This window comes from Pan troglodytes, chromosome 8, assembly GCF_028858775.2.
Source record: "Pan troglodytes isolate AG18354 chromosome 8, NHGRI_mPanTro3-v2.0_pri, whole genome shotgun sequence".
Classification (NCBI taxonomy): domain Eukaryota; kingdom Metazoa; phylum Chordata; class Mammalia; order Primates; family Hominidae; genus Pan; species Pan troglodytes.
This window is the reverse complement of record NC_072406.2, coordinates 99,128,141-99,155,647: the sequence shown is the minus strand read 5'-3', so window position 1 is coordinate 99,155,647 and position 27,507 is coordinate 99,128,141. Positions and strand designations below refer to the sequence as shown.

The following is a 27,507-nucleotide window of genomic DNA, read 5'->3' as shown; positions in this document are numbered from 1 at the left end:
GGGGAGCCGAAGGCAGTGCTGCCTCCTCCATGTTAAAGGCAATGGGTGGGTTGGGGGTGTTCCTGAAGGCTCACGTAGGTCCCATGAATGCCCTGTGTGTGTCCCTATAGGATACCTGGTCCTATCAACAGGCTGAACCCGTTCCTGTTCCTGGGAGGACCTGGGGACCCCTCCTCAAGCTACACAGCACCCAGAGGAAGCATGGCAGGAGTGGGCTCAAGTTTTATTTGGAATCATTAAAAAAAAAAATTCATAGCAGCATATGTGGGGTCAGAAGGACCAGAGGGTGGGCGGGGCCGAGGGAGGGCAGTGAGGTTGGTGCAGCAGCACAGGTGGACAGGCCAAGGGTGGCCAGGGAGACGAGGGCAGGAGCGTGGGCAGCTGCATGTCACTCAAGGCGGGCACTCCTTGTGCTAGGAGGGGATGGTGTCCAAGGCAGAGGAGCGCTCTTCAGGTCATCCGCGCTGGCCTGTAGCCCTCTAGTCTCCCCCACTCTGGGCCTGGGAGAGAGAATGACCCGCACACCCAGCTCCAGGCCCCAGCCTTAATGGGCCACCCTGAGCTGAGAAAAGTTGTCTTCTGTGCCCCATGCCTGAGGGGTCATCCGTGGGGGGACCTCCCACTCAGGTTGAGGGTTAGCCCTGCACACAGTCCCTGTAGGGGCTATGGAAGGTCAGGAGGCCCCTCTGGGCCCTGGGAGCCCAGGAGGCAAGCAGTGCGTCTGTGGGGGATGGGGTCCCTACCCAGGAACCCCCCATGGTGCACCCCAGGAGCCCAGCTCCTACCTCCTCTGCCACTTCCTCTTTCTCTTTGGATGCCTCACCCTCCTGTTGGGGGGCAGATGGCTTCAAGTCCTCCTGTAGGGGACAAAAGGGGGCATGAGACCATGTGGAGAATGCAGAGACCCCTAGCTGCCCTGCAACCAGGGCCTTGTCTACCCTGGCCTCAAGGAGGAGCAGAGGCCCCTCATGGCCTTGTTGTACTTGGAGGGGCTGGAGGTATTGGGGGTGTGCAATTCAGACAATACCCGGGGCTCTGATGATGCCGAGGCCTTCCAGGGAAACCAAGTACCCTGGAGCCCAGCTTCACCCCTCAAGCTGGTCCCCAGTCTCTGGGAAGCCCCTAGTTGGGCTTCACTGATGAGGAACCTGGGTGGGGTAGGGTGGAGTGGGGGTGAGAGTGGGCAGAGGCCCCTGAAGCCCCAGGTCTGACCCCACCCTCAGTAGCCCTACAAGGAAGGCTGATTGGGGTTCACAAAGGGACTCTGAGGCCAGGGAGGCTTGGCATGCAGCTCAGGGCCTTCGAGCTCAAAGTGGTGGGGTGTGTTGGCATCAGATCAGGCTTGCTCCAGGCCCACTTCAGTCCACAGGAGCATGGCTCCCTCTCCTTGCCTCCTGGACAGGCTCTGGGCTCAGGCTGGTCAGGGCCAGCAGAGGTTACACAGTCCTCTCTCACTTCCCATCTTCTATCTCCTGCACTCCATGCCAGCCAGACACTTGCGTGAGATATCATGACAGCTGGGTGTGTAGGACCACACTGGTGATTGCCCTGCACTCTGGCCTCAGCACCTGCCTCTGGCGGGGGACCGGGGGGAGGCGGGGATACTGTCACCTCTGTGTTGCCCCAGGGCCATCCTGCCCCTTGGCGGAGTGGGGCATAAAAGGGCAGTGCTGTGCTGGCTGGAGTAGGCCAGGCTATCCAGGGGCAGGGCAGGTGGCCACCTGCTGAGTCCTGCTGCCCTAAGGCTGATGATGAGGCCAGGGGTATGAGTGGTCAGATAGTCCCTGCTGAGGCCTTTCACGGTTCACTGGGAGATGAGTCGTGACTGGTTTTTGGGTGTCACCAGGAAATGAGTCTCCCTCGAGGTGGCTCCAAGGGCTCACTAGCCCTGCTCCGGGATTCACAAGGAATGCCCGGGCACCCTCACCCCAGGGCCTCTTTTGCTGGGGGTGAGGAGGGAGGAGCCCTCTGGGGCTCTATGTGTTCTGCCCAGGACACATGATGATGATGATGATGATGGTCACCTTCCTCTGCTGGGTGCTCACATAGACCAGGAGAATTGCTTCATGGAGGTCATGGCCCTGCCTCATCACACAGCCCAGGGAGGCCGACACTCTCACCCCATCTTGCAGATGAGAACACGGAGGCCCAGAGAGGTTCCTTTGCTTCTCAAGGTCATACAACGAGAAAGGGGAACTAGGAGAGGGAGCAGCTGCCAGCTCCAAGGACATAGAGACCCTGTGCTGGCCCTGGAAGCAGACACCTGGGCATCGCCCCAGAGCCAAGAGGAGTAGGGCAGCCCCCACCCTTCCACCCACCCACTCCTAACGCAGGGGTTCTCAGTGCTCAGAGCCTCAGACTCCACCACCTAGGAGGCCTGGAGCAGGTAGGAGAGCTGGACACTGCTCCCCCGCCCCACCCCCAGGTTGGAATCCTAGCCCAGGCCACCACTTACACTGCCACAGGGTCTCTCAGAGTACAGGCTGCTCAGGGGAATTCCAAGCTCACATGAACTAGCCGTGGGACCTTGGGCACATTAATCTCTCTGGGCCTTAGTTTACACACCGTCTCATGGATTTTGTGTCTATTAAATGAACTAATAAGCGTACAATGCGTAAAGCAGAGCTTGCTGTGTCACAGGTGCTGGGACAGCTCACCCAGCCAACACCTGTCCCTGGGGAGCGCCCCACGGCTCCTGTGCTGTCTGCTATTGGGCCGCACACGCATGTGTACATTCACACGCATGCACACCCACACATTCTCACAAATGCACCCACATGCTCACTCAACACACGTGCACACACACACACACAAAGGCAGCTGCAGAGGGTAGGGTCAGAAGCAGCACTGCTTTCCTACCACTAGGGGACGCCACTTCCCTGAGGCTCCCAGCAGGAGGCAGCTGCCCCGCCCAGCCCAGGGAGGGAGGCTAGGCCCTGGGGGCGGGGCTGGTGCTACTCAGCCCCCGGCCTGGTGACCACTGCCCGGGAGGCTGCCTGTCACCGTGTGGGATCCTGTTTTCACTTATAAAATGGGGTGTCTCCTAAGTGCTGAGAGCCGTCCAGAAGGTGTGGTTTTGAGCCTCACTTTCCTTGTCTATGAGATGGGCTCCCAAGTCCCCCGAAGGGGTGGTTGTGGTGATTCCAGACCCGAATGCGGGTCGAACAGCAAGCATGGACCCCACCCCACGCCGGCGCTCAGTGGGTACTGAAACTGAAGCCAGCCGCAGCCCCCCGTCTTGTTTCCTGGGGTGTGGAGTGGAGTGATGCCACCTCCGCCCAGCAGCCTTTCTGGGCCCAGGAGAGGACTGGGCAGGTCTGAGGGCCGGGGCTCACCTTGCGCACCACCCCGGAGGTGACCGCGATGTTCTCCGCCTCCTCCACGGTCTTGGTGGCCACAGTGTTGACGCTGCTCACCACAGCCTCGCTCACGGCGTTGGCCTGCTCCTTGGTCTTCTCGGCCACTATGGTAGGACACTGGCTGGCCTCCGCCCCAGCCCCAGCCCCCAGGCAGGCCTGCTGGAGTCAGGCTCGCAGCCCCTTCCCAGGAGCTCAGAGCCCTGGCCCTGATGGGACCCTCCCCTGCTCCCTCTGACTCCAGGGCACCTCTGATGCTGGTGGGGGTAAGGAGACGCCCACCCTAGTTTAGCCTCATGGTCTGCAGGGGTCTGTAGGGCTTGGGACCCCAGTTGGGGGTAAGGCAGGACTCTAGGTTTGAGCCCCAGCACTAGGATGCAGGAGCCCCAGGGGTCCTATCCCCCATGTGTCCCCTGGCCCTGGGGCTTCTCACCTGAGGTCACGCTCTGTACAACATTCTCCTTGGTCTTGGCTCCTGGGGAGGAAATGGAGCTGTCAGCCCAGACCCCCCTCGAGGTGTTGGGGGCGGTCAGGACAAACACAATAGGACAGCTGGACAAACTGTGGGGTCGGTGGGGGGTAAGGATGGTGTCTGGGGGCCGGCGGCCCCTTCAGAGGGCCTCTTCCTGCTGTGTCTGGAAGAAGTGGATGGATGGGAAGGGGACAGGACAGAATGTGGGGGACAAGAGAGAGCAGGCCTGAGGTAGGGACACTGGCTAGACCCAGGGTCCAGCCCCTGCCTGGGTGTGGCCGGGCCTCAGAAGCAGCAACAGGACAGGATGGGCCAGAGCTGAGTCATTGGCTTGACCTCCCCTTCCTCCTCCGGAGAGTGCCAGGAGAGGATGCGGGGGAGGGAACACTGAGCCTAGGTTTCATCCCCCAGCCTGCCCCTTCTCTCTGGGGAGGGAGGGGATCCATGACCTGGCTGTAGCCGCTCCCGTGTGGAGAGGGTGGGGGCCACCTGAGCACAGGCTGCTCATGGCTTCAGGGGCTCCAGGCTCAGGGGAGGCTGGTATGCTTGGGAATGTGTTTGTGCGTGCACAGACAGGTAGCCAGCCCTGTCTGCGGTCTCTGACACCCAGAGGCCCCGAGGAGGCCAAAGACAAACACACATAGGTGTGCACAGGGCATTGTGGGTGCTCCAGGGTCTGGAGACCCCGCCTTGATAGCCAGGGCCTCGCCCCCTCCCAAAATGCCTCCCTGGGGCTGGGGAGTAAGGTCTGGCGAAGGTAACTGGGCACTCACCCTTTGGCCACCACACTGTCCCACCCTGCCATGCCCCACTTACCCACATACATGACCCCCTCCTTGGTCTTCTCAGCTGCTTCCGTCACCCCCTGCTTGGTCTTTTCCACCGCACCCACCACGCCCTCCTTGGCGATGGAGAAGCCCTTCTTGAAGACATCCATGGCGGGTGTGCAGGGTTGGGCTGCTGCAGGCAGGACGGAGCTGGATCTCCCTGCGAGCTGCGGGCTTGAGCTGGCTCGAGTGCTGCCGCAGCGGCTGTCCCCGCTGCCTCCTATTGACGCCGATGAAATATTGATGCGGAGGCCAGCTGGAGCCCAGCCAGCCCCGCGTGCAGTGGGGGTGGGGAGGGAGGGAGGGAGGGAAGGAGGTTCAGCCTTACCTTCCTCCAGGATAGGAAGGCAGAGACCAGGCTCCCTGGGCTCCTGCTGGCTCAGCCCAGCTCTCCTGCCCCGTGCCCTCCAGGGGCTGGAGGGGGCTGGCCACCTCCCAACCTGTCCCTCATTCATTTACTGCCCTGCCCACCCATGGGGGCAGCCCTGGCTGGGTGCTCTTGGCCCCAGGGGTGCTGTGTCTATGCTGCACCTGGACAGACAGGCACAGAGAGGGGAGGCGCCTTGGCCATTGTCCCCAGCTTCCTAGGTAGGGGTCAGGGCCACATAGGCCTGTTAGGTGAGAACAGCCAACCTCCCGTGGCCTGGGCTGTGCAGCTACCCACCAGCATCCTGGATGCTGCTGGACCCTGGGCTGCCATGAAACCGGTTGGAGGATCTGAGGTGGGTGGGGGTGGGGAAATGAGAGACTTCTTCATGCCTTGGCTTCTGGCTGCATGCTGTGTGACCCCAGAATAGTCCCTTCCCTTCTTTGAGCCGCCCAGTGCTGAAGGTGCTGAGGAGGCATGAATTGCCCCCCATTTCCTGGCCAGCAGTGTGGATGGGCAGCAGGTCCCCTGAGATGGACCTGACCACTTCCTGTGGCCCCACCTCGAAGTCCACGCTCTTTTCATGGCTCCCAGGGAGCAGGTTCCCATAAGGATGCATTTGGTGGGGCCACCCCATGTCTACCACATTCCCAGAGTCCCTGAGCCAAGTCCTCAGGGACAGGAACTGGCTTGTGTGGTTGGCGGCCCCTGTGGGGCCAGCCAGGGTAGTTGGGGGGCAGGACAAGACCCACCGGGTAGGCCGGCCCAGGCCACTTCCTCTCTTTGTTGTCCTCGTATTTTCTTTTCCTCCTGAGATTTAACTTGAAGACAACGTCACTAGAAGTTTCTGGAGCCACTTGCCAAGGCTGAGTGTGAGCTGAGCCTGCCCCACCACCAAGATGATCCTGAGCTTGCTGTTCAGCCTTGGGGGCCCCCTGGGCTGGGGGCTGCTGGGGGCATGGGCCCAGGCTTCCAGTACTAGCCTCTCTGATCTGCAGAGCTCCAGGACACCTGGGGTCTGGAAGGCAGAGGCTGAGGACACCGGCAAGGACCCCGTTGGACGGTAAGAGGGCCTGGACCTTGGCAGAGGTCATGGAGTAGGATCTGAGTCCCAGCTCAGCTAGAGCAGAGCCTCTCTAGACCTCACTGGGGTCCCATCTGTGAAATGGGCTAATAGTATCTATCTCTGGGCCATCTGTGAGGCTGAAAAAGGAGCCTGGACTGGGTGTTTCAGGATCCACCTAAGAATTGCAGGGAGTTCCCTTTCGGAGCCATGGCAGGGAATGGGGCTTGGGGGGCTGGCAGGGAGGCACAGCTCCTACCATCAATCACCCAGCATGGGGCACTGGGGGACTGTGGCTGAAGCCATTGCCAGCTGGCCTGGCTATGCCTCCTGTTCTTCCAAAGAAATCAATTCTGAAAGCTGAGACCCAGCAAGGCTGCCCTGAGATTTTGATCTGAGTTCCCTGGGGACCTGACTCTGACTGCCCAGCAGTGAGCAGAGAGGGCCCCCTGCTCTCCAGAGCACAGTCCAGGGCGCTCTGCCTCAGCGACCCAGCAAGTGGGCAGGATGGTCTTGCAACTGGACCCAGAACATAGCTTTCCAACATTCTATGTGTACAGAGCCAGGGCCCCTCCTGCTGATGAGGTGTTGGGCCTGTAAGTCCCCCCTCATCTCCAACTGCCCCTCAGTCAGAGCAGCAGGTGCTGTTTACGGGGCCCCCAGCCTCAGGGCCAGGCACCTTGCCACGTGTATCTCAGTTCATCCCTCCAACAGCCCCACTTACAGAGGAGGAGCCTGAGGCTCAGAGAGGCTGAGGGGCTTGCCCAAGGTCACACAGCTAAGGAGCAGGATCTGAGTTTGACTTCAGAGCTCATAGTGAACTCTCTGCAGCACTTGGAGCCAGCCCCAGCCCCCAGATGCTCCTACCTCCACCCTCCTGCCCCCACACACCAGACCTGTTTGGCTAAGGGCATCTACATGGATTTAGGGAGTAAGGGGGGGCCAACTTACACTTCTGTGCGGTGTATGAGAGCCACCATCGCAGAGCGGACCTGCCTGGGATAGGTCTCATTTGGCTTCTGAGTTGCAGGTTTGTTGGGTGCTTTCCTGAAAACAGATTTGACCAGGGAGGGGCAAGAGGCCCCTTAGTGAGGGGCTGGTGGCAGTGGCGTGGGGAGCAGTGGCTGAGCAGTTGGCCATGGAGAAACCTCATTCCCGCCTGCCCCCAACTCTGCTCAGGGCTGGGAGGTGCAGGTGATTCTCGGTGGTGGGGCGGCAAGGGGAGCAGGGGGCGGGGGAGGGGCGGGCTGGATCCAGCCACTCCGCTCTGATTTCAGGACCAAGGAAGCTCCACGCCTTAGTCTCAGGCCACCTTCCTCCTTTTGATGAAAGGGAGGATGAGAGGACCTGGTGGACGGGAGGGAGGAGGGAGCTGCTCCTCTTCCTCCCCACCCCCTTGGTTGTGGGAGAGACATTGCTCCCTTAGCCCCAAGGAGTGAGGGTTTGGGAACTGCTGATGGGCAGCCCTGCAGGGGCCCCGCAGTCCTCTGGGGTTCTGAGTGGGAGGGTGCATGTACCTGGCCCAGGAATGCCCAGGTGTCCCAAGCCTGGAAGCCCCCTGCCTGCAGGGCTCTCCTTCCCACATCCAGAAGCTGCAGTCTCCACAGGGCAAGTCCATGCTCTCTCACCAAACCCGGATGGGCTGGTGAGAAAGGAAGGAAACGCGCGGCTTCCTGGGCTGATTACTTCCCTTGCTCCTGTGACCAGGGAGGTGGAAGCGTGCTCCAGCCCCTGTCCCTGCAGCATGGGAAGGGGAGGCAGATTGGGTTCCACTAGCAGGGGTGGTGACACCGACACCATCACAAGGAGGCTCGGCTGCCAGGGCCAGGCATTCTGCCCTGCCTTTGCCACTCACATCTGTTTCCAGAGCCCCAGGGCTAGGCTGGGCCCAGGATGCAGTTCCCAATAAGACCCTTTGCAAGGAGAAGCTTGAATAGAACCACTATGTCCTCAGACTTCCCTGAGGTGGAGAAGCGAAGGGGTTAACTGCTTCTTAGGTTGCCAGGGACCCCGAGGGGCCCAGCCCAGGGAGCCAGCAGCCTGAGCATTAGGACTCCGGGAGGAAGAGGCTGTTTCTGTGCCCTGGCTTGGGGATGTCTAGAATGTGGGTGCCTCAGACCCAGGATTTGCTGTCCCAGTGGAACTCAGTCTGCGGTAGGGACTGTGCTGAGCCCCAGGCAAGGTGTCCCATCTATCACATTGCTATGACAGCTTGGAGGGGTGGGGACGCCTCCCAGGGCCACAGAGCTCCTAAGTGACAGTGAGAGCCCAGGCCCACCCAGGCTGTCCTGTCCCCCCAAGAGGGTGGCCGTGTAGGGGATGCTGCTGCCAGCAGGCTGGTTGGCCCCAGTCACCAGCCTCAGGCTTCTCCTGACCCTTACACAAAGAGCACTGAGATTTTCCCAGCTGGGGGCTTGTGGCCCAGAGGAGTCCAGCATATGACTGGAGGTCACACAGGAGCAGGGCAGAGCACAGGCCGCCTTCTCTGGGCCACGATGCACTTTTTGCACTTGTTCCTCCCCCATCCTCACCCCCACCCCCGACCCCTGCCGGGCACAGAGCCCTTGGTATGAACAGGGAAGAACCCCCACTGGCCAGAGCTGAAGCTTCCAGAACCACGCTCAGGGGTTCTTAGCTCTGGGCTGATCCCTGAGAGCCTCAGGCTTCTCTGCCAAGGCCCTTTTCTGACTCAAGGACAAAATCCTGTGAGTTTCTCCCCTGGAATGGTCAAGTTAATGGCTGGCTTCAGGGCCTCACAAAACAAGGCTGCTGAGAACACGCCTTCCTTCCCAAGGAAGACTTGAGGGCCCCTGGGAGGGCGTTTCCTGGCTGGGGAAGGGAAGGCACTCCACACAATCTGCATAATGGATGCGCCCTCCCCCTCCCACAGGCTCCCTCCCCCTTCCCCCCACACCAGCTCTGATCTGTGTGCCGCAGAGGCACAGCTTCTTCGCATTTCGATGACGGGGGAAGGGCCTTGCTCAAGGTCACTGTGGGTTCAGGGAGGAGGAGGAGAGAACGCAGGCCGCCCAGCTTCCATTTAAAGCTCCAAAGGAGTCCACGTACCCTCCTATCTGGGTGGAGCAGCAGGTTGGGGCCACAGCAGACCAAGGGCAGCTCCAAACCAGGCCAGAGGAGCCCCACATCCACTCTGGGTTGGCCACTGGGAGATGAGGGCACCCAGCAGGACTCCCCAAGGGAGGGCACAAAGATGAAGCCAGCCTGAGACGGAGGGGCAGAGGGAAAAATGGGCACTTCAGCAAGTTGGGCCGGGGGCATGGGCATCAAGGGCCAGCCAGAAGCTGCCAAGAGCTGGAGGAAGCCAAAGCAAAGGTCAGGAATGTTCCCAGGGTTCTGGGCCAGCAGCCTGTACTGTGCCAAGGGAGGGCCTGCCCAGGGTGGGGAGCATGGGCAGAGAGAATAGCAGTGCTGAAGCCCAGAGTCTGGGCAGGTCAGCGGAGAAAGTTCCTGGGCAGGAAGGGTGGGCGGCATAGTTTCCACTTCCAGGAGCTTGAGGTGGAAAGTCCCAGTCACTCCTGGCAGGCTGGACCAGGCCAGGCGTGCCTGGGGCACACGCCTTCCAGGCCCTCTGCAGTAGGTCAGAGGTTTGCAAGGAATGGAAGTTTGTTTAGAGAGAGTTTCTCAGCCCTGGCATACTGACATTTTGGACTAGATAATTCCTTGTGGTGGGGTGTGGAGATGTCCTATGCATTGTAGGGTATTTGGCAGCATCTTTGGGCCCCACCCATGAGATACCCAGTCATGAGTAGCACCCACCACCCAGTCGTGACAATGCACCTGGGGAAAGTACCCTCTCTTCCCATTGAGAACCACTGGTCTAAGAGAGATTTTTCCCTAGGGCTGAGCTGTTGCAGGAAGTCAGAGACCCTGAACGGAGGGACAGGCTGGAGCCGTGGCAGAGGAACATAAATTGTGAAGATTTCATTTTAATATGGGCATATATCAGTTCCCAAAATTAATACTTTTATAATTTCTTACACCTGTCTTTACTGCAATCTCTGAACATAAATTGTGAGGATTTCTTTTTAATATGGACATTTATCACTTCCCTAATAATATTCATAATTTCTTATGCCTGTCTTGCTTTAATCTTTTAATCCTGTTATCTTCGTAAGCTGAGGATGTACATCACCTCAGGACCCTGTGATTTTGCGTTAACTGTACAAATTGATTGTAAAACGTGTGTTTTAATAATATGATATCAGTGCACCTTGAAAATGAACAGAATAACAGCGATTTTAGGGAACAAGGGAAGACAACCATAAGGTCTAACTGCCTGCGGGGTCGGGCAAAAGGAGCCATATTTTTCTTCTTGCAGAGAGCCTATAAACGGATGTGCAAGTAGGAGAGAGATCGCTAAATTCTTTTCCTAGCAAGGAATATAATATTAAGACCCTAGGAAAAGAATTACATTCCTGCGGGGAGGTCTATAAACGGCCGCTCTGGGAGTGTCTGTCCTATGCGGTTGAGATAAGGACTGAGATATGCCCTGGTCTCCTGCAGTACCCTCAGGCTTACCAGGATTGAGAAACCCCAGCCCTGGTAAATTTGAGATCAAACTGGTTCTCTGCTCTCAAACCGTGTTTTCTGTTAAGATGTTTATCAAGACAATACATGCAACTGCTGAATGTAGACCCTTATCAGGAGTTTTTGATTTTGTCCTTGCCCCGTTTCCTCAGAAGCATATGATCTTTGCTCTGCTTTTTGCCCCTTAAAGCATGTGACCTACTCCCTGTTCGTACACCCCCTCCCCTTTTGAAGTCCTTAATAAAAACCTGCTGGTTTTGCGGCTCAGGTGGGCATCACAGTCCTACCGATAGGTGATGTCACACCTGGAGGCCCAGCTGTAAAATTCCTCTCTTTGAACTCTTTCTCTTTATTTCTCAGACTGGTCGACACTTAGGGAAAATAGAAAGAATGTATGTTGAAATATTGGGAGTGGGTTCCCCCGATACTGAGCCCATGTTCCAGGAGTTTCCATGGGGCCCCAGGTGGATGTCTGTGCAGGCAAGCATGACACCTGTGGCTCCTGAGCTCTGGGGCCAGCGCCTTCCCAGCTCTCTGTTTCAGTGTTGAGTGAGCATTCCTTCCTTCCTTCCATCCTTATCGTGAGGTGTCCCCTTTTTACGTTGACTGATCCCTTGGAGATGCACTGGCCCCTTCCTGGTCTCTGTTCCCACTGGCTGGCATATCAAATCCTGAGCCAACGCCCCATCATTTTCATTCCTTGGCTTTGGAGTCGGTCTTGATAGTTGTGAGAGAAACTCCCTACTCGTTGTTTTCTTTCAAAATGTTCTTTCTTTTTTTCTTTTGAGACAGGGCAGACCCAGGCTCGAGTGCAGTGGTTCAATGTCGGCTCACTGCAACCTCCACCTCCTCAGCTCAAGCAATCCTTCCACCTCAGCCTCCCAAGTAGCTGGGACTAGAGGTGCGCACCACCACACCCAGCTAATTTTTGTATTTTTTGTAGAGACAGGGTTGTGCCATGTTGCCCAGTCTTGTCTGAAACTCCTGCATTCAAGTGATCCTCCTGCCTGGGCCTCCCAAAGTGCTGGGATTACAGGCATGAGTCACTGTGTCCAGGTTCCAAACTGTTCTTGATTATTCATCTGCATTTTCTCTTCCTGATGAAAATGATTTTTTTTTAAGTTTCATTTTTATTAGTTATATATACTCATAGGCAGGGGTCAGAAAACTATGGCCAGTGGGCCAAATCCAGCCCATCACCTGTTTTTGCTAACAAAGTTTTATTGGAGCACAGACAGGCTGGTTCATTTATATGTTGTCATTGACTGCTTTTGTGGTACAATGGCAGAGTTGAGTAGATGGGACAGAGTTCATGTGGCCTGGAAAGCCTGAAACCATGGCCAGCATCAGGGGCATGTGACCTGTGCAGTCACACACAAGGCCCTGCACTCTGGAGGGCCCCACCCTGGGTGTCACCGTCTTGAAATTCTTCATACTTTTTGAAGGAGAGGCCCCACATATTCATTTTGCACTGGGCCCTGAAGATTATGTAGCTGGCCTTGTGTCAAATATTTACTACCTGTACCCTTAGAAAAAAAGTTTGCTGATCTCCTGATTAGGAGTCAACTGGTTCTATAAGGCTTGTTGAGACAGTCAGAAGCCCCAGCTCCCTCTGGTCCCAAAGGCAATGACTTTCAACTTTGCAGGTGATTCTTTTGCATTTACCTCTGTATCACTAAAGAACATGTTTGCATTGCTACTTCTTAGGAGATAGCATTATCTTTTTTTTTCTATGAGATGGAGTTTCACTCTTGTTGCCCAGGCTGGAGTGCAATGGTGTGATCTTGGCTCACTGCAACCTCCACCTCCCAGATTCAAGCAATTATCCTGCCTCAGCCTCCCGAGTAGCTGGGATGGAAGTAGCATTATCTATGAGCTAGATCTCATTCCTACCCCAAAGCAAATGCATGTGCACGCATCCATAGAGCCATGTGTACTGCTCAGCATTAAGCCTTGAAATAAACTGTGAAACTTTTTTGCCCCCTTGCACACTTTTGGTTTTCCCTGTAGTAAAAATTTAGAACTCACAGAGTTCTAAAATTTCATGTCTTGCTTTTTTCTTCTGCTTATTCTGTGTCTTTATCACTAACTCAACTCCACACCCTCAGCCAGTTGTCCACATCTGCTCTCTACACTCATTCACGCCAGGTGTCAGATCAGCTGCGTCTTCTTGGAGACGTGGCTCCCAGAGCCTCCAGGTGTGTTCCAGTGTGAACTGCTGCCCTCATACCACAGCCCATTGTCATTCTGGAGGCTCCCTTCACCTGGTTTTTGTGTTGGAACCTGTTTCCTGATCTTGTGCCTTCTCTTTCTTGATTTTCTCTGTTGTTTTGTTAGAGTGTTTCCTGTGACACCACGGTTCTGCATCCTGGGTGTGCCATGCAATTACCCAGAGAGCCTTAAAATGCTGGTGCTCAGGCCCTAACCTCAGGGGATCTAGGAGACTATTATTTTTCTTTCTTTTTATTATTATTATTATTTTTGAGACGGAGTCTCTCACTGTCACCCAGGCTGGAGTGCAATCGTGTGATCTTGGCCCACCACAACCTCCGCCTCCTGGGTTCAAGCGATTCTTCTGCCTCAGCCTCCCAAGTAGCTAGGATAATTGGGAGATTATGCCCAGATAATTTTTTATATTTTTAGTAGAGACAGGGTGTCACTATGTTGGCCAGGCTGCTCGCAAACTCCTGACGTCGTGATCCGCCTGCCTCGGCCTCCCAAAGTGCTGGGATTACAGGCATGAGCCACCGTACCCGGCCTCTTTTTATTATTTTTTGTAGAGATGAAGTCTCACTATATTGCCTAGGCTGGTCTCAAATTCCTAGTCTCAAGCAGTCTTCCTGCCTCGGCCTCCCAGTGTTGGGATGACCGTCATGAGCCACTGCACCTGGCCCAAGACTATTATTATTATTATTATTATTATTGAGATGGAGTCTCGCTCTGTCACCCAGGCTGGAGTGCAGTGGTACAGTCTCCACTCACTGCAACCTCTGCCTTCCGGGTTCAAGTGATTCTCCTGCCTCAGTCTCCCAAGTAGCTGGGATTACAGGCGTGCACCACCATGCCCGGCTAATTTTTGTATTTTTAGTGGAGACAAGGTTTTGCCATGTTTGCCAGGCTGGTCTGGAACCCCTGACCTCAAGTGATCCACCTGCCTTGGCCTCCCAAAGTGCTGGAATTACAGGCATGAGCCACCACACCCAGCCCCAAGACTATTATTTTTAAAGTGTCACACAATGGTTTTGTTTTTGGGTGTCTTTTTTTTTTTGAGATGGGGTCTCACTATGTCTCCAGGCTGATCTCAAACTCCAGGCCTCAAGCAGTTCTCCCACCTCAGTCACTTGAGTATCTGGGATTACAGGTGCAAGCCACCACACCTGGCTTGCATGATGGTGTTGATGTGCAGGCAATATTTCAAACCACTGCTCATCAGGTAGTCTCCTACTGGGATACATGGGAGGTAAATGTTCTGAAACCTGGGTTGTTTGAAAATGTCTTTATTCTCACTCCCCACACTGGTTCATAGTTAGGCTGGATATAAGATTCTGAGTTGTAAATTATTTTTCTTCAGTATTTTGAATGCAATTTTCACTGTGTTCCAGTTTCCAATATTGCTGTTGAGAGGTTCAAAGCCATTCCAATTACTGATTTTGTATGAGTGTGTTTGTCTTGGTTTTCCTCTCTGGAAGCACGTAGAAACCATCTTTGTTCCCAGAGTTCTAAAATTTCATATGACATGTTTTGATGTAAGTGTATTTTCATCATATTGCAGGTAACTGGTGGTGCTTTGAATCTGGAAATTGAAGTCCTTAACTTCTGGAATATGTTTTTTGTTTGTTGTTGAGACAAGGTCTCGCTCTTTTGCTCAGGCTGGAGTCCAGTGGCACAATCATAGCTCACTGAAGCCTCAACCTCCTGGGCTTACGGGACCCTTCCACCTCAGCCATCTGAGGAGTTGGGACTACAGGTGTACATCACCACACCTGGCTAATTTTTTAATTTTTTTGTGGAGATTGAGATCTTGCCATGTTGCTCAGGCTGGTCTCGAACTCCTGAGCTCAAGTGATCCTCCTGCCTCAACCTCCCAAAATACTGGGATTACAGGCATGAGCCACCATGCCCGGCCTGATTTTTTTTCATTGATGATTTCCTCCATCTGTTCTCTCTTTCTGAAATTTGTACTATTTGGATGTTACATTTGCAAGACTGGTCGTCTATTTTTCTTTTCTCTTTCCAATTTTCATCTCTCTGTTTGCTCTTTTAGGGAAATTTCTTTAACTTTACCCTCTAACGTTTCCATTAAATATTTTCATTTCTACTGTCACGTTTTTAATTTCCAAGAGTTCTTTTTTGTTTTCTGAATGCTCACCCTTCCTCTCCCATCTCCCCCTCATTTGTTTTTTTCATAGCTTCCTGGTCTTGTTTCTTGGGTGCAGTAATTTCTTTTATCAACCTGGAAATCTTAGTACAAATGTTTGAGTGGTTCTCTTCTCCTTACACAGTCTTAGTTTTTGTCCAGGTTGACATTTTTTTGTTTGCCCACTTCAACCTCTTTTTTTTTTTTTTTTTTGAGATAGGGTTTTGCTGTGCACCCAGGCTGAAGTATAGTGGCATAATCATGGCTCACTGCAGCCTCAAACTTCTGGGCTCAAGCAATCCTTCTACCTCAGCCTCCTGAATAGCTGGGACTACAGGCATGCGCCACCACACCTGGCTAATTTTTTGTAGGGATGAGGTCTCACTACGTTGCACAGGCTGGACTCAAACTCCTGGGCTCAAAGGATCCTCCCACCTCAGCCTCCCAAAGTGCTGGGATTACAGGCGTGCGCCACTGTACCTGGCCCTCTTTTGGAATACAGTGTTTCTTGGGTAAATCTTGGATGTCTGCTCACTTAAGAGGAGAAAGACTGAGAAATTGACTGGAAGCTGGGGTGTATGAATACTCCTTTCTTACCCATTTTGTCGTAGGATCTTCTGGTTGGCTATTTTTATGGGAGAACCCCTGCTGTCAGCAGCTTTGGGTCTTTACCTCTCGGGCTGGCTTATTTTCCTGAGAAACTTTTCCAGTCTGCTGCTGAGAGGGTAAAGCAGGCTGGGGACTCAGCACTCAAAATATCAAAATATGGTCACTCGGCTGGGTACGGTGGCTCACACCTGTAATCCCGGCACTTTGGGAGGCCGAGGCAGGTGGATCACGAGGTCAGGAGTTTAAGACCAGCCTAGCCAACATAGTGAAACCCCATCTCTACTAAAAATACAAAAAAAATTAGCCAGGCTTGGTGGTGGGCACCTGTAATCCCAGCCCACTTGGGAGGCTGAGGCAAGGAGAATCACTTGAACCTGGGAGGTGGAGGTTGCAGCAAGCCGAGATTGCACCACTGCACTCCAGCCCAAGCAACAGTGCGAGACTCCGTCTCAAAAAAAAAAAAAGTCACTCGAATCCCCCGTCCCTGCCTTTCCCAACACTATCCCCTGTGTGACAGTGCTTGACGGCCCCAGGACAAAGACCGGCTCCAGAGAATAAAATTCCGGCACTGACAGCCACTTCATCACCAAGGCCTCTGAATGCTGCTTTCTAAGAGCCCACAAATGTGGCCACTTCTCCCATGTCCACCATCACTCAGTCCAAGTTGCCATCATCTCTCCCCAGACCCTGGACACAGCTGCCAACATCTTGCCTTCCCATCATCTCTGCACCCAGGAACCAGGGTGGCTCTTTCATGCCACTTCCCTGCTGAAACCCCTCCATGATTTCCCATGCCCTCAGGACATGGGCCAGCTTCTCCGCTGAGGTCCGGCTTCTCCCTTCATCCCAGCCTCCTTCTGCAGCCCCTTCCTCACCCTCTCGCACCCCTGTCACATCTGGTGCCTCATCCGACTTTCTGGCCTTAAGACACAGCCCCATTAGCTCCTTCTCCTGAAAGTCTCTGCAGATCCTAGCACTTCTCACCCATTCTAAGAGTGCCCGCTCTCCCTGGGGATCCTGAAGGGAAAGTCTGCACCTCCACATCCACACCCTGAGCTTGAGTGCAGCACCCGGCACCCAAGAGGTGCTGAGCTGTACTGTGCCACAGAGATCATTGCCACTTGCAACTCTCACGAGCTCTGTTCTGGGAGCTGGCTGCCTGGGGAAGGGCTCTCTGACCACTGCCACTGACCCCATGGAGTCAGCCACTGGGTCAGTGAACTGGGGCTCTGTCAGCATGAGTGTCCCCCCGCTCCTGGGACCACCACAGTACATGCTGGTGAAGGGCCAGGATGGAAGGGCTACCTATCAGGTGTGCAGGATGCTGAGTGTGACCCCCAACCACCTTGCATGACCTTGATGCGGTGGCCATCCCAGAGAGGACACTGCTCCGCCCAGCTGCTTACCTTTCCTTAGGACAACTGTTTGAAAGTCCCTTTCTAGAATGGTCCTAATGGGCATGGCCAGGGAGCTGGTCCTTCATGTAAGTAGCAACTGGGCAGGCTGCCAGGGCAGCTGGAATGGGGCAGTGGAGCTGTGTTCACAGAACGCTTGTCAGGAGCCAGGCACCTGGTGCTTCTCTGCCCACTTAAAGGAGGGCATTACAATCGCCATTGTATAGATGGGGAAAGAGAAGCTCCCTAAGTGCCTCACTCAGGGTCACACAGCCAGAAAGTGTGAGGGATTCGAACCCAGGATTCTCCAGCCCCAGCTGCACATTGGTAGCAGGAGAAACAGCGAGAGCTTTCTGGCTCTGTGGCTAACCTCACCAAAGGGAATCCATGCAGACAGCTGCAGTGCACATGGTGTTTTCCCCACACTCTGGCTGTTAGTTTTGTTGGCTAAAGCAATCATCACCCTGGAGCTGCTTTTCACAGTTCTAGATTGTGGTGGGTTTCTCAGCCTCTCTGCTGGCTCGGGGAGGCTTCGGGAAGGTGGTGGAGCAGGTGCCCTCTTTGCAGGTAGGGATTGTGAAACATTTGCTCTGGAGCCCAGGGATGAATAATGCGGAAGGCTCTCTTCTCAGGATAATGGATTCCAGAATCCCACCACTGCTCCGGCAGGAGGCGAGGACCGGTGGCTCTGCACTGGCACCCCCTGTTGACCTGAGTGTGGCTCAGCAGCCTTCTCCTCTGGCTTGTTTTCCAGTAACTGGTGCCCCTACCCAATGTCCAAGCTGGTCACCTTACTAGCTCTTTGCAAAACAGAGAAATTCCTCATCCACTCGCAGCAGCCGTGTCTGCAGGGAGCTCCAGACTGCCAGAAAGTCAAAGTCATGTGAGTAGGGGAGGGTGGGCCATTTGCCCAGGCCTGGAGCGGGCCCTCCCTGGAATCACTGAGCCAGCCCTCCTCCTCTTCCAGGTACCGCATGGCCCACAAGCCAGTGTACCAGGTCAAGCAGAAGGTGCTGACCTCTTTGGCCTGGAGGTGCTGCCCTGGCTACACGGGCCCCAACTGCGAGCACCATGGTAGGGCTCCCTGCGGCCCCCTTCCCCACTTGACCTCTGATCCCCAAGGTCAAGCAGCTCCTCTGACCACTGGGGTCAATATCTAATGCTTTCTTCTGCAGATTCCATGGCAATCCCTGAGCCTGCAGATCCTGGTGACAGCCACCAGGAACCTCAGGATGGACCAGTCAGCTTCGAACCTGGTGTGTTGCTTTCCGGAAGGGGCAGGCAGGCAGGCCGGTGGGGCCCATGTAGCCAGCTGGCCCTTTCTCCTGTGATACAGCAGTGCCATTTCAGGGAAACCTTGCCTCCAGAATCAGCAAGGCCTGCTCTGTGGCCTGTACCACCTCCTACCTTGAAGGCCAGGCTCACAGGGCCCCCAGCGGCCTGCTGGCCAAGCACACACACACTTTTCCTTCACCCCATCTTCTGGGAAGGACTGGTTCATCTGGCACTTTCCTTGCCCCGCTGAACCACACAAGCCCTTGTGCCTCGAAAAAGCATTCTCACCCTTTCCCACAGCCCTAACCAGAGCCAGGAAGTCATGCTGTCCTTGGTCTTGGAGTCAGCACAGGAAACCCACCAAGAGACACCATTTGCAGCAGGGCCCTTTAAGGCTGGGCCCAAGATTGAGAAAGTAAATGAGTTTCATTATGTGGTGAAGTATTTATTGACAAGGGCTGCCAAGAATGAAGTTGTGAGGCCATGTGCATGTGCTGAGGAGGGGAGTGTACCATGATTGATTAGTCATGTCTGCTGTAGGAGGCAGGGTGAGGGCTCACTTGCTATGCATTTGCCCTCCAGGGGTTTAAGGCTTCTAAGCTCCTGCTCAGAGGACATCAGCAGCTAACTTCCCTGCTCTCAGCCTTCAACTCTCCTTCTCTGAACCTTGTGATCTTCCCAGGCCTGGTGAGTTAGCCCTTGACATTTATGTCTGCTGTGTATTTAGGCCACCTTGCTGCAGTGATCAATGAGGTTGAGGTGCAACAGGAACAGCAGGAACATCTGCTGGGAGATCTCCAGAATGATGTGCACCGGGTGGCAGACAGCCTGCCAGGCCTGTGGAAAGCCCTGCCTGGTAACCTCACAGCTGCAGTGATGGAAGCAAATCAAACAGGGCACGGTGAGTGGCAGGCTCTAGGGGCTGAGGAAGAGCCTGGTCACATTGAGGGGAGGAGGGGAGGACCCCGCTGGTCCCAGCCTGGGAGGAGTGTCTGCTCCTGCAGGGCTTGTGTCACACCACATGTCTGTTGCAGAGTTCCCTGATAGATCCTTGGAGCAGGTGCTGCTACCCCACGTGGACACCTTCCTACAAGTGCATTTCAGCCCCATCTGGAGGAGCTTTAACCAAAGCCTGCACAGCCTTACCCAGGCCATAAGAAACCTGTCTCTTGATGTGGAGGCCAACCGCCAGGCCATCTCCGGAGTCCAGGACAGTGCCGTGGCCAGGGCTGACTTCCAGGAGCTTGGTGCCAAATTTGAGGCCAAGGTCCAGGAGAACACTCAGAGAGTGGGTCAGCTGCGGCAGGACGTGGAGGACCGCCTGCACGCCCAGCACTTTACCCTGCACCGCTCGATCTCAGAGCTCCAAGCCGATGTGGACACCAAATTGAAGAGGCTGCACAAGGCTCAGGAGGCCCCAGGGACCAATGGCAGTCTGGTGTTGGCAACGCCCGGGGCTGGGGCAAGGCCTGAGCCGGACAGCCTGCAGGCCAGGCTGGGCCAGCTGCAGAGGAACCTCTCAGAGCTTCACATGACCACGGCCCGCAGGGAGGAGGAGTTGCAGTACACCCTGGAGGACATGAGGGCCACCCTGACCCGGCACGTGGATGAGATCAAGGAACTGTACTCCGAATCGGACGAGACTTTCGATCAGATTAGCAAGGTGGAGCGGCAGATGGAGGAACTGCAGGTGAACCACACGGCGCTCCGTGAGCTGCGCGTGATCCTGATGGAGAAGTCTCTGATCATGGAGGAGAACAAGGAGGAGGTGGAGCGGCAGCTCCTGGAGCTCAACCTCACGCTGCAGCACCTGCAGGGTGGCCATGCCGACCTCATCAAGTACGTGAAGGACTGCAATTGCCAGAAGCTCTATTTAGACCTAGACGTCATCCGGGAGGGCCAGAGGGACGCCACGCGTGCCCTGGAGGAGACCCAGGTGAGCCTGGACGAGCGGCGGCAGCTGGACGGCTCCTCCCTGCAGGCCCTGCAGAACGCCGTGGACGCCGTGTCGCTGGCCGTGGACGCGCACAAAGCGGAGGGCGAGCGGGCGCGGGCGGCCACGTCGCGGCTCCGGAGCCAAGTGCAGGCGCTGGATGACGAGGTGGGCGCGCTGAAGGCGGCCGCGGCCGAGGCCCGCCACGAGGTGCGCCAGCTGCACAGCGCCTTCGCCGCCCTGCTGGAGGACGCGCTGCGGCACGAGGCGGTGCTGGCCGCGCTCTTCGGGGAGGAGGTGCTGGAGGAGATGTCTGAGCAGACGCCGGGACCGCTGCCCCTGAGCTACGAGCAGATCCGCGTGGCCCTGCAGGACGCCGCTAGCGGGCTGCAGGAGCAGGCGCTCGGCTGGGACGAGCTGGCCGCCCGAGTGACGGCCCTGGAGCAGGCCTCGGAGCCCCCGCGGCCGGCAGAGCACCTGGAGCCCAGCCACGACGCGGGCCGCGAGGAGGCCGCCACCACCGCCCTGGCCGGGCTGGCGCGGGAGCTCCAGCGCCTGAGCAACGACGTCAAGAATGTCGGGCGGTGCTGCGAGGCCGAGGCCGGGGCCGGGGCCGCCTCCCTCAACGCCTCCCTTGACGGCCTCCACAACGCACTCTTCGCCACTCAGCGCAGCTTGGAGCAGCACCAGCGGCTCTTCCACAGCCTCTTTGGGAACTTCCAAGGGCTCATGGAAGCCAACGTCAGCCTGGACCTGGGGAAGCTGCAGACCATGCTGAGCAGGAAAGGGAAGAAGCAGCAGAAAGGCCTGGAAGCTCCCCGGAAGAGGGACAAGAAGGAAGCGGAGCCTTTGGTGGACATACGCGTCACAGGGCCTGTGCCAGGTGCCTTGGGCGCGGCGCTCTGGGAGGCAGGTGAGTTCCTGGGCTGGGGAGACTGGACGAGCCTAGGAGGCCAGGGCCGGCTGCCGGCAGCTCTTCTGCCTCCAAGAGGGCCAGGAAGAAAGAGAACAGGATGGCCATCCGTCACCCCTACTAGGTCCACCTTCCCCTTGGCCCACCTGCTTCTCAGGGGTGTGGGTCTCTCAAGCTACCTGGCTTATGGGGAGACAGAAGTCACAAGAACCACCTGCTAGTGCCAGAGCCCGTGAGCGGCAGAGCCTGGAGGCCACAGGCACACTAGTGCCGCCTACTGCTCCTGCTGCAGAGAGGGCATCGCCTCCTGCCCTGCCAGGGCAGCCTTCAAGTCCCCCCATCTCATCTCTTCACCTCACCCCCTTCATTCCCATGTGCGTTTAAGCCACTGTATCTAGGAAGAATGTGGATAGGGACTGTGGCCACTTGCAGCCCCACTTAGCTCTGTTTCACTTTCCATGATTTTAGGGTTTTTTTTTTCTTTTCTTTTCTTTTTTTTTTTAAGATGGGTCTCACTTTGTCGTCCAGGCTTGAGTACAGTGGTGGGATCATGGCTCACTGCAGCCTAGACCTCTCCAGGCTCAGCTGATCCTCCCACTTCAGCCTCCAGAGTAGCTGGGACTTACAGGCATGTGTCACCATGCCTAGCTAATTTTTGTACTTTTTGTAGAGACAGGGTCTTGCTATGTTGCCCAGGCTGGTCTCAAATTCCTGGGATCAAGTAGTCTGCCCACCTCAGCCTCCTAAAGTGTTAGGATTACAGGTGTGAGCCATGTGCCCAGCCTTGATTTCAGTTTCTTGCATCAACCACGATCAGAAAATAGGTGAGTACAGTACAATAAGATTTTGAGAGAGGGAGACACCACATTCATATAACTTTTATTACAGTATACTGTTATAATTGCTTTATATTTTATTATTATTGTCAATCTCTTACTGTGCCTAATTTACAAGTTAAACTTTGGCATAGGTATGTACATAGAGGAAAATAAATAGTATATATAGGGTTTGGTACTGTCTGAGATTTCAGGCACCTGCTAAGGTCTTGGAACACACCTCAGTGGACTGTACAGGGAAAGCCGTGGGCCCTGAAAGGAGCTCATTCCCTCTGCAAATACAGTTAACCTGTCTCATCGCTCTGTGCTAGTCCCCTTCCTGGGCTTTACCACAATGACCCATCCCAACAGGTCAATGACACACTCATCAGCACTTCCATCTTACCTGAAACTGAGGCGCAAACAGAAGTTTCCTGCTTGCACAGCTAGTGAGCAGCAGAGGAGCGCTGTCTTTAGGGTGCCGGTTCTTCACCTCCAAAAGGCCCTCCATGGCTGGTCCCTGCAGGGCCCTGGGCCTGGGAGCTGGCTTTGAGGCTGAAGGCATGTGCAACCAAGCTTCCCATCCCCTCCCTGAGTGTGGTCCTGGGAGGGGGACAACTAGGCTCTGTGTCTCAAGTGACTCTCTCTGCCAGAGGCTGGCCTTGGAGCTGTGGCCTCTCCCCACCCAGACACAGGGCTAAGTACAAGGCCACCATCTTGGCCATGTGCAGCCTGGCATGTGGCAAGTCCAAAGCCTTGTTGAAGGTCCCGTCCCAGGCAGCCCCTGCCCCAGCTGACCCTCCCTATGGCCCAAGAGGCAATGTGGAGCAGTGGGAAGCACCCAGGCTCTGGCATCACTTGTCTGTTTCTTCCTCAGTAAAATGGCAGAATCCCTACCCACGTCAAAGTTTTGTTATGAAGACTGCTGCGTTTACCAAATACCTAGCACGAGGCTTACCTCATGTAGGAACGCAGTCAACGTTTTCCCATTTCCCCAGCATTTTCAGGGTTCAGGTTGTGTCCACCGACACTGACACTTCTCTCTCGTTTCCTCTCGTGCGTGGTGCAAGGCTTCAATATGCTGATGACTTTCAGAATTTGCCCCATGGTTTGGAAATGTGTCTACCATGACGATATTTATTTCAAAAAAATGTCCTTAAAAACAAATTTCCAGGCCGGGCGCAGTGGCTCATGCCTATAATCCCAGCAGTTTGGGAGGCCGAGGCGGGTGGATCACTTGAGGTCAGGAGTTCAAGACCAGCCTGGCCAACATGGTGAAACCCCATCTCTACTAAAAATACAAAATTAGCCGGGTGTGGTGGCAGGCGCCTAATCCCAGCTACTCGGGAGGCTGAGACAGGAGAATCACTTGAACCCGGGAGGCAGAGGCTGCAGTGAGCCGAGATTGCGCCACTGCACTTCAGCCTGGGCAAGAAGAGTGAAACTGTCAAAAAAAAAAAAAAAATTAGCCAGGTGTGGTGGTAGGCACCTGTAATCCCAACTACCTGGAAGGCTGAGGCAGGAGAATCGCTTGAACCTGGGAGGCAGAGGTTGCTGTGAGCCAAGATAGCTCCATTGCACTCCAGCCTGGGCGGCAGAGTAGGACTCTGTCTCAAACACACACACACACCCCAAATTTCCCTTTATTTGTTTGTAGGAAGGCTGTAGGGCTTGAATGTGTGCCCTGCAGGGAAGCACACTCTGAGTTTGCACAGCCCTTCCCGCATCTTAGGGCCTGTCAGGCGCAAGGCTGGGTTGGGGGGGTCTCTCTTTGCGGCGGAACTCCCTGCGCAGGCGCCCGGACGGAACGGCCGGAACGAGGGCCTAGCACCGGTAGAGGGCGCTGCGGGCCGGCCTTCCTTCGGCAAGGCGAGAGAACCACCTGCAGGGTGTTAGGGGAATTGCAGAGGCAGCCGCCGGCCTCTGACTTGGGCACAATCTTTTTTTTTTTTTTTTTTGAGACGGAGTCTCGCCCTTTCGCTCAGGGTGGAGTGCAATGGCACGATCTCGGCTCACTGCAACCTCCGCCTTCCGGGTTCAAACGATTCTCCTGCCTCAGCCTCCCGAGTAGCTAGGATTACAGGCGCCTGCCACCATGCCCAGCTAATTTTTGTAGTTTTAGTAGAGACGGGATTTCACCATGTTGGCCAGGCTGGTCTCTATCTCGTGACCTCGTGATCCGCCCACCTCGGCCTTCCAAAGTGCTGGGATTACAGGCGTGAGCCATTGCGGCCGGCATTTTTTTTTTTTTTGGAAGGAGTTTCACTCTTGTTGCCCAGGCTGGAGTGCAACGGCGTGATCTCGGCTCACGGCAACCTCCGCCTCCCAGGTGCAAGCGATTCTCATGCCTCAGCCTCCCAAGTAGCTGGGATTACAGGTATGCCCCACCACACCTGGCTAATTTTGTATTTTTAGTAGAGATGGGATTTCTCCATGTTGGTCACGCTGGTCTCGAATTCCCGACCTCAGGTGATCCGCCTGCCTTGGCCTCCCAAAGTGCTGGGATTACAGGCGTGAGCCACTGCGCCCGGCTGATTTGACACAATCTGAACACAAATGAGAAAGCTATTCTCAACTGTCTAATTCTCAGAAAATCTTCCAGAACTAGAGAAAAGCAACATTTTTTTATTCACAAAGGCTTGCTGGATTGGGAGTCAAAGAGCTGAGGCTTGAGTTCCGGGACCCAAGTCAGTAATTGCTCAGCAAACTGCTCCTCTGAAGGCTTTGGTTTTATCACCTAAGAAATGGGGACCTTGTTTTAAACCCCTACAGAGGGAGCAGGTTGAGGAACCCCATGGTGGACATGACCTCGTTGGTGCCAAGGCCAGTGTCACAGCCAGGACCCAAGTAGGACTTACCTTTCCTGTGCCATCTCATGACCCTGTCCCCAGCTGCCCAACCATGCTGTCCAGGCAGCAGGACTGGCTTCTTCCTGGCTGTTTGTACACCCTCCACACATGGCAGCTTCCTCTGCTTCTGTGCCCGTGCATGGGCCTGGCACCAGTGTTCTGTCAGTGTTCCTGTCCTAAGGCTGGCCAAAGTGGTCCCTGCAGAGAACCAGAAGTCTAGAGATTCAAGGTCTGCTCCCAGGAGGCTTGGTAATTTACTAGTTGTGTGGTCTGGAGCAATAAGCTTTTTCTTTCTGGGCCTCAATTTACCCATATGTAAGATGACCAGCTTGGCCAGGAACAGTGGCTCACACCTGTAATCCCAGCACTTTGCGGGGTTGAGGTGGGAGGACCGCTTGAGCTCAGGAGTTTGAGACCACCCTGGGCAACAGAGCAAGACTCTGTCTCTACAAAAAATAAAAAATTAGCCAGGCATGATGGCATATGCCTGTAGACCCAGCTACTCAGGTGGCTGAGGTGGGAGGATTGCTTGAGCCCAGGAAGTTGAGGCTGCAGTGAGCCGTGATCGCCAATGCACTCCAGTCTGGGCAACAAGAGACCCTTTATCAACTAAAAAAAAGAAGACCAGCTTGAAGGGGCTTCTCTTCCCTGGCTCCACCTGCTCTTTCCTTCTTTCTCCAAGGTTCTGTCTTCAACATCCAGGAGGATCCAGCCTTCATGGCTCTGCAGATACCTTCCCAGTGTTAGCATTATTATTACCTTGAGGATGGATATTTTCTCCCTCTCCCCTGAGTATCTCAAGATTCCTAGCAAGTGGTGGTCGTCTGGGAGTCAGAGACCCGTGTTCCTGTCCCAGCCTGCCATTTACAAACCATGTAGCCTTGGGTAGCCGGTGAAGGATTCAACCTGTTTTGTCAATCAGGGATACTGTCTCTCAAGGAAGTTGGAAGGAAAAGGGATCAAACGAGAAAGTGCTTTGTGGCTGGGCATGGTGGCTCACCTGTAAGCCCAACATTTTGGGAAGTTGAGGCTGGAGGATCACTTGAGCCCAGGAGCTCGAGATCAGCCTGGGCAACATAGTAAGACTCCATCTCTACGTTAAAAAAAAAAAAAAGGGCTGCAGTGAGTCATGACCACTGCTGCACTCCAGCCTGGGAGACAGAGTGAGTCCCTGTCTAAAAAACAAAAGAAAGTATTTTGTTAAAATGTACACCAGCTCAGACAACAGACTTGCATTTTCCTTCCTCTCTATTAGTGAAAAACAGAATTGGCCATCTAGCTTTTCTCCTGCAATAACACTGCTGTTGGGAATATCTAGGTTATCTAGAAATAGTGACCTATTTCCATTGCTAATAAGGTGAGGACGGTAGGTCTCAGGGTTTAATTTCTCACCCAACGGTGTAAGGGATGAGTCACTAAGCACTGTCCTGTTATGTTTCAGGATCCCCTGTGGCCTTCTATGCCAGCTTTTCAGAAGGGACGGCTGCCCTGCAGACAGTGAAGTTCAACACCACATACATCAACGTTGGCAGCAGCTACTTCCCTGAACATGGCTACTTCCGAGCCCCTGAGCGTGGTGTCTACCTGTTTGCAGTGAGCGTTGAATTTGGCCCAGGGCCAGGCACCGGGCAGCTGGTGTTTGGAGGTCACCATCGGACTCCAGTCTGTACCACTGGGCAGGGGAGTGGAAGCACAGCAACGGTCTTTGCCATGGCTGAGCTGCAGAAGGGTGAGCGAGTGTGGTTTGAGTTAACCCAGGGATCAATAACAAAGAGAAGCCTGTCGGGCACTGCATTTGGGGGCTTCCTGATGTTTAAGACCTGAACCCCAGCCCCGATCTGATCAGACATCATGGACTCGCCCAGCTCTCCTTGGCCTGGGGCTCTGGCCAAGGATGGGCTGGAGGTCATTCAGTTGGTCTGTCTCTTCCCTGGAAACCTTCTGCAAAGACGGTGTGGTGTACGTGGCCTCCCTCTAACCACACGGGGCTTGGCCATTTCTCCATGATGAGAAGGACTGGAATGCTTCTCCGGGCAGGACATGGTCCTAGGAAGCCTGAACCTTGGCTTGGCATGCCTTCTCAGACAGCACGGCCTGGGCTCCAACTCTTCACCACACCCTGTATTCTACAACTTCTTTGGTGTTTTGCTCCTCCTGTGGTTGGAAACTTCTGTACAACACTTTAAACTTTTCTCTTGCTTCCTCTTCTCTTCTCCCTTATCGTATGATAGAAAGACATTCTTCCCCAGGAGGAATGTTTAAAATGGAGGCAACATTTTGGCCAACATTGGAAAGCACTAGAGGGCAATGGGATTAAACCAACCTGCTTGGTCTCTATTAGTCAGTAATGAAGACGACAGCCTGGCCAACCAAGGGAAAGGAAATTAGTATCTTTAGTTTCAGTCATTCCTTGTAGGATATGGTTTAGCTGTGCCCCCACCTAAAATATCATCTTGAATTGTAATCCCTATAATCCCCACGTCAAGGGAGAGATCAGGTGGAGGTAATTGGATCTTGGGGGCGGTTCCCCCATGCTGTTCTTGTGATAGTTCTCAAGAGATCTGATGATTTTATAAGTTTGATAGTTCCTCCTGTGTTCATTCTCCTTCCTGCCACCTTGTGAAGATGCCTTGGTTCCTCTTCACTGTCTGCCATGATTGTAAGTTTCCTGAGGCCTCCCCAGCCATGTGGAACAGTGAGTCAATTAAACCTCTTTCCTTTATAAATTA

General features: G+C 54.9%; 2 protein-coding genes across 7 annotated transcripts; one reads left to right on the top strand and one right to left on the bottom strand.

Moving 5' to 3' along the window:
* Positions 1 to 204: 204 nt before the first annotated feature.
* Positions 205 to 7,701, bottom strand: SNCG (synuclein gamma). Of its 4 annotated transcripts, none has more exons than XM_063780815.1 (7): positions 7,603 to 7,701; positions 7,037 to 7,132; positions 4,645 to 4,875; positions 3,790 to 3,831; positions 3,336 to 3,515; positions 786 to 857; positions 205 to 500 (listed from the first exon to the last, which is right to left on the bottom strand). In XM_063780815.1, the coding sequence occupies exons 3-6, from the start codon at positions 4,763 to 4,765 to the stop codon at positions 820 to 822; spliced, it is 381 nt and encodes a 126-aa protein (XP_063636885.1). In that variant the 5' UTR covers positions 4,766 to 4,875; positions 7,037 to 7,132; positions 7,603 to 7,701; the 3' UTR covers positions 205 to 500; positions 786 to 819. The 4 variants fall into 4 exon arrangements, with proteins under 4 accessions (XP_063636885.1, XP_003951754.1, XP_054516296.1 ...); XM_003951705.5 differs by having other exon boundaries at positions 3,336 to 3,463; positions 7,603 to 7,692; XM_054660321.2 differs by lacking the exons at positions 7,037 to 7,132; positions 7,603 to 7,701 and adding an exon at positions 4,984 to 5,062.
* MMRN2 (multimerin 2) lies at positions 5,077 to 27,507 on the top strand. 3 transcript variants are annotated; one of them, XM_507890.8, is made up of 7 exons: positions 5,077 to 6,085; positions 17,748 to 17,876; positions 17,961 to 18,067; positions 18,169 to 18,249; positions 18,996 to 19,169; positions 19,303 to 21,114; positions 26,220 to 27,507. In XM_507890.8, exons 1-7 carry the CDS (start codon positions 5,922 to 5,924, stop codon positions 26,600 to 26,602), a joined length of 2,850 nt encoding a protein of 949 aa, XP_507890.3. In that variant the 5' UTR covers positions 5,077 to 5,921; the 3' UTR covers positions 26,603 to 27,507. The 3 variants fall into 3 exon arrangements, with proteins under 3 accessions (XP_507890.3, XP_009457130.2, XP_009457129.2); XM_009458855.5 differs by having other exon boundaries at positions 6,011 to 6,085; positions 17,626 to 17,876; XM_009458854.5 differs by lacking the exon at positions 5,077 to 6,085 and adding an exon at positions 7,787 to 9,418.

Coding starts and splice junctions, on each gene's coding strand:
- SNCG (XM_003951705.5), bottom strand. CDS start 4,765: ATGGATGTCTTCAAGAAGGGCTTCTCCATCGCCAAGGAGGGCGTGGTG. Junction 3,464..3,789: donor TGTACAGAGCGTGACCTCAG/GTGAGAAGCCCC, acceptor GTCCTACCATAG/TGGCCGAGAAGACCAAGGAG. Junction 501..785: donor AAGAGGAAGTGGCAGAGGAG/GTAGGAGCTGGG, acceptor TCTCTCTCCCAG/GCCCAGAGTGGGGGAGACTA.
- MMRN2 (XM_507890.8), top strand. CDS start 5,922: ATGATCCTGAGCTTGCTGTTCAGCCTTGGGGGCCCCCTGGGCTGGGGG. Junction 18,068..18,168: donor CCCCAACTGCGAGCACCATG/GTAGGGCTCCCT, acceptor TTTCTTCTGCAG/ATTCCATGGCAATCCCTGAG. Junction 19,170..19,302: donor AGCAAATCAAACAGGGCACG/GTGAGTGGCAGG, acceptor TGTCTGTTGCAG/AGTTCCCTGATAGATCCTTG.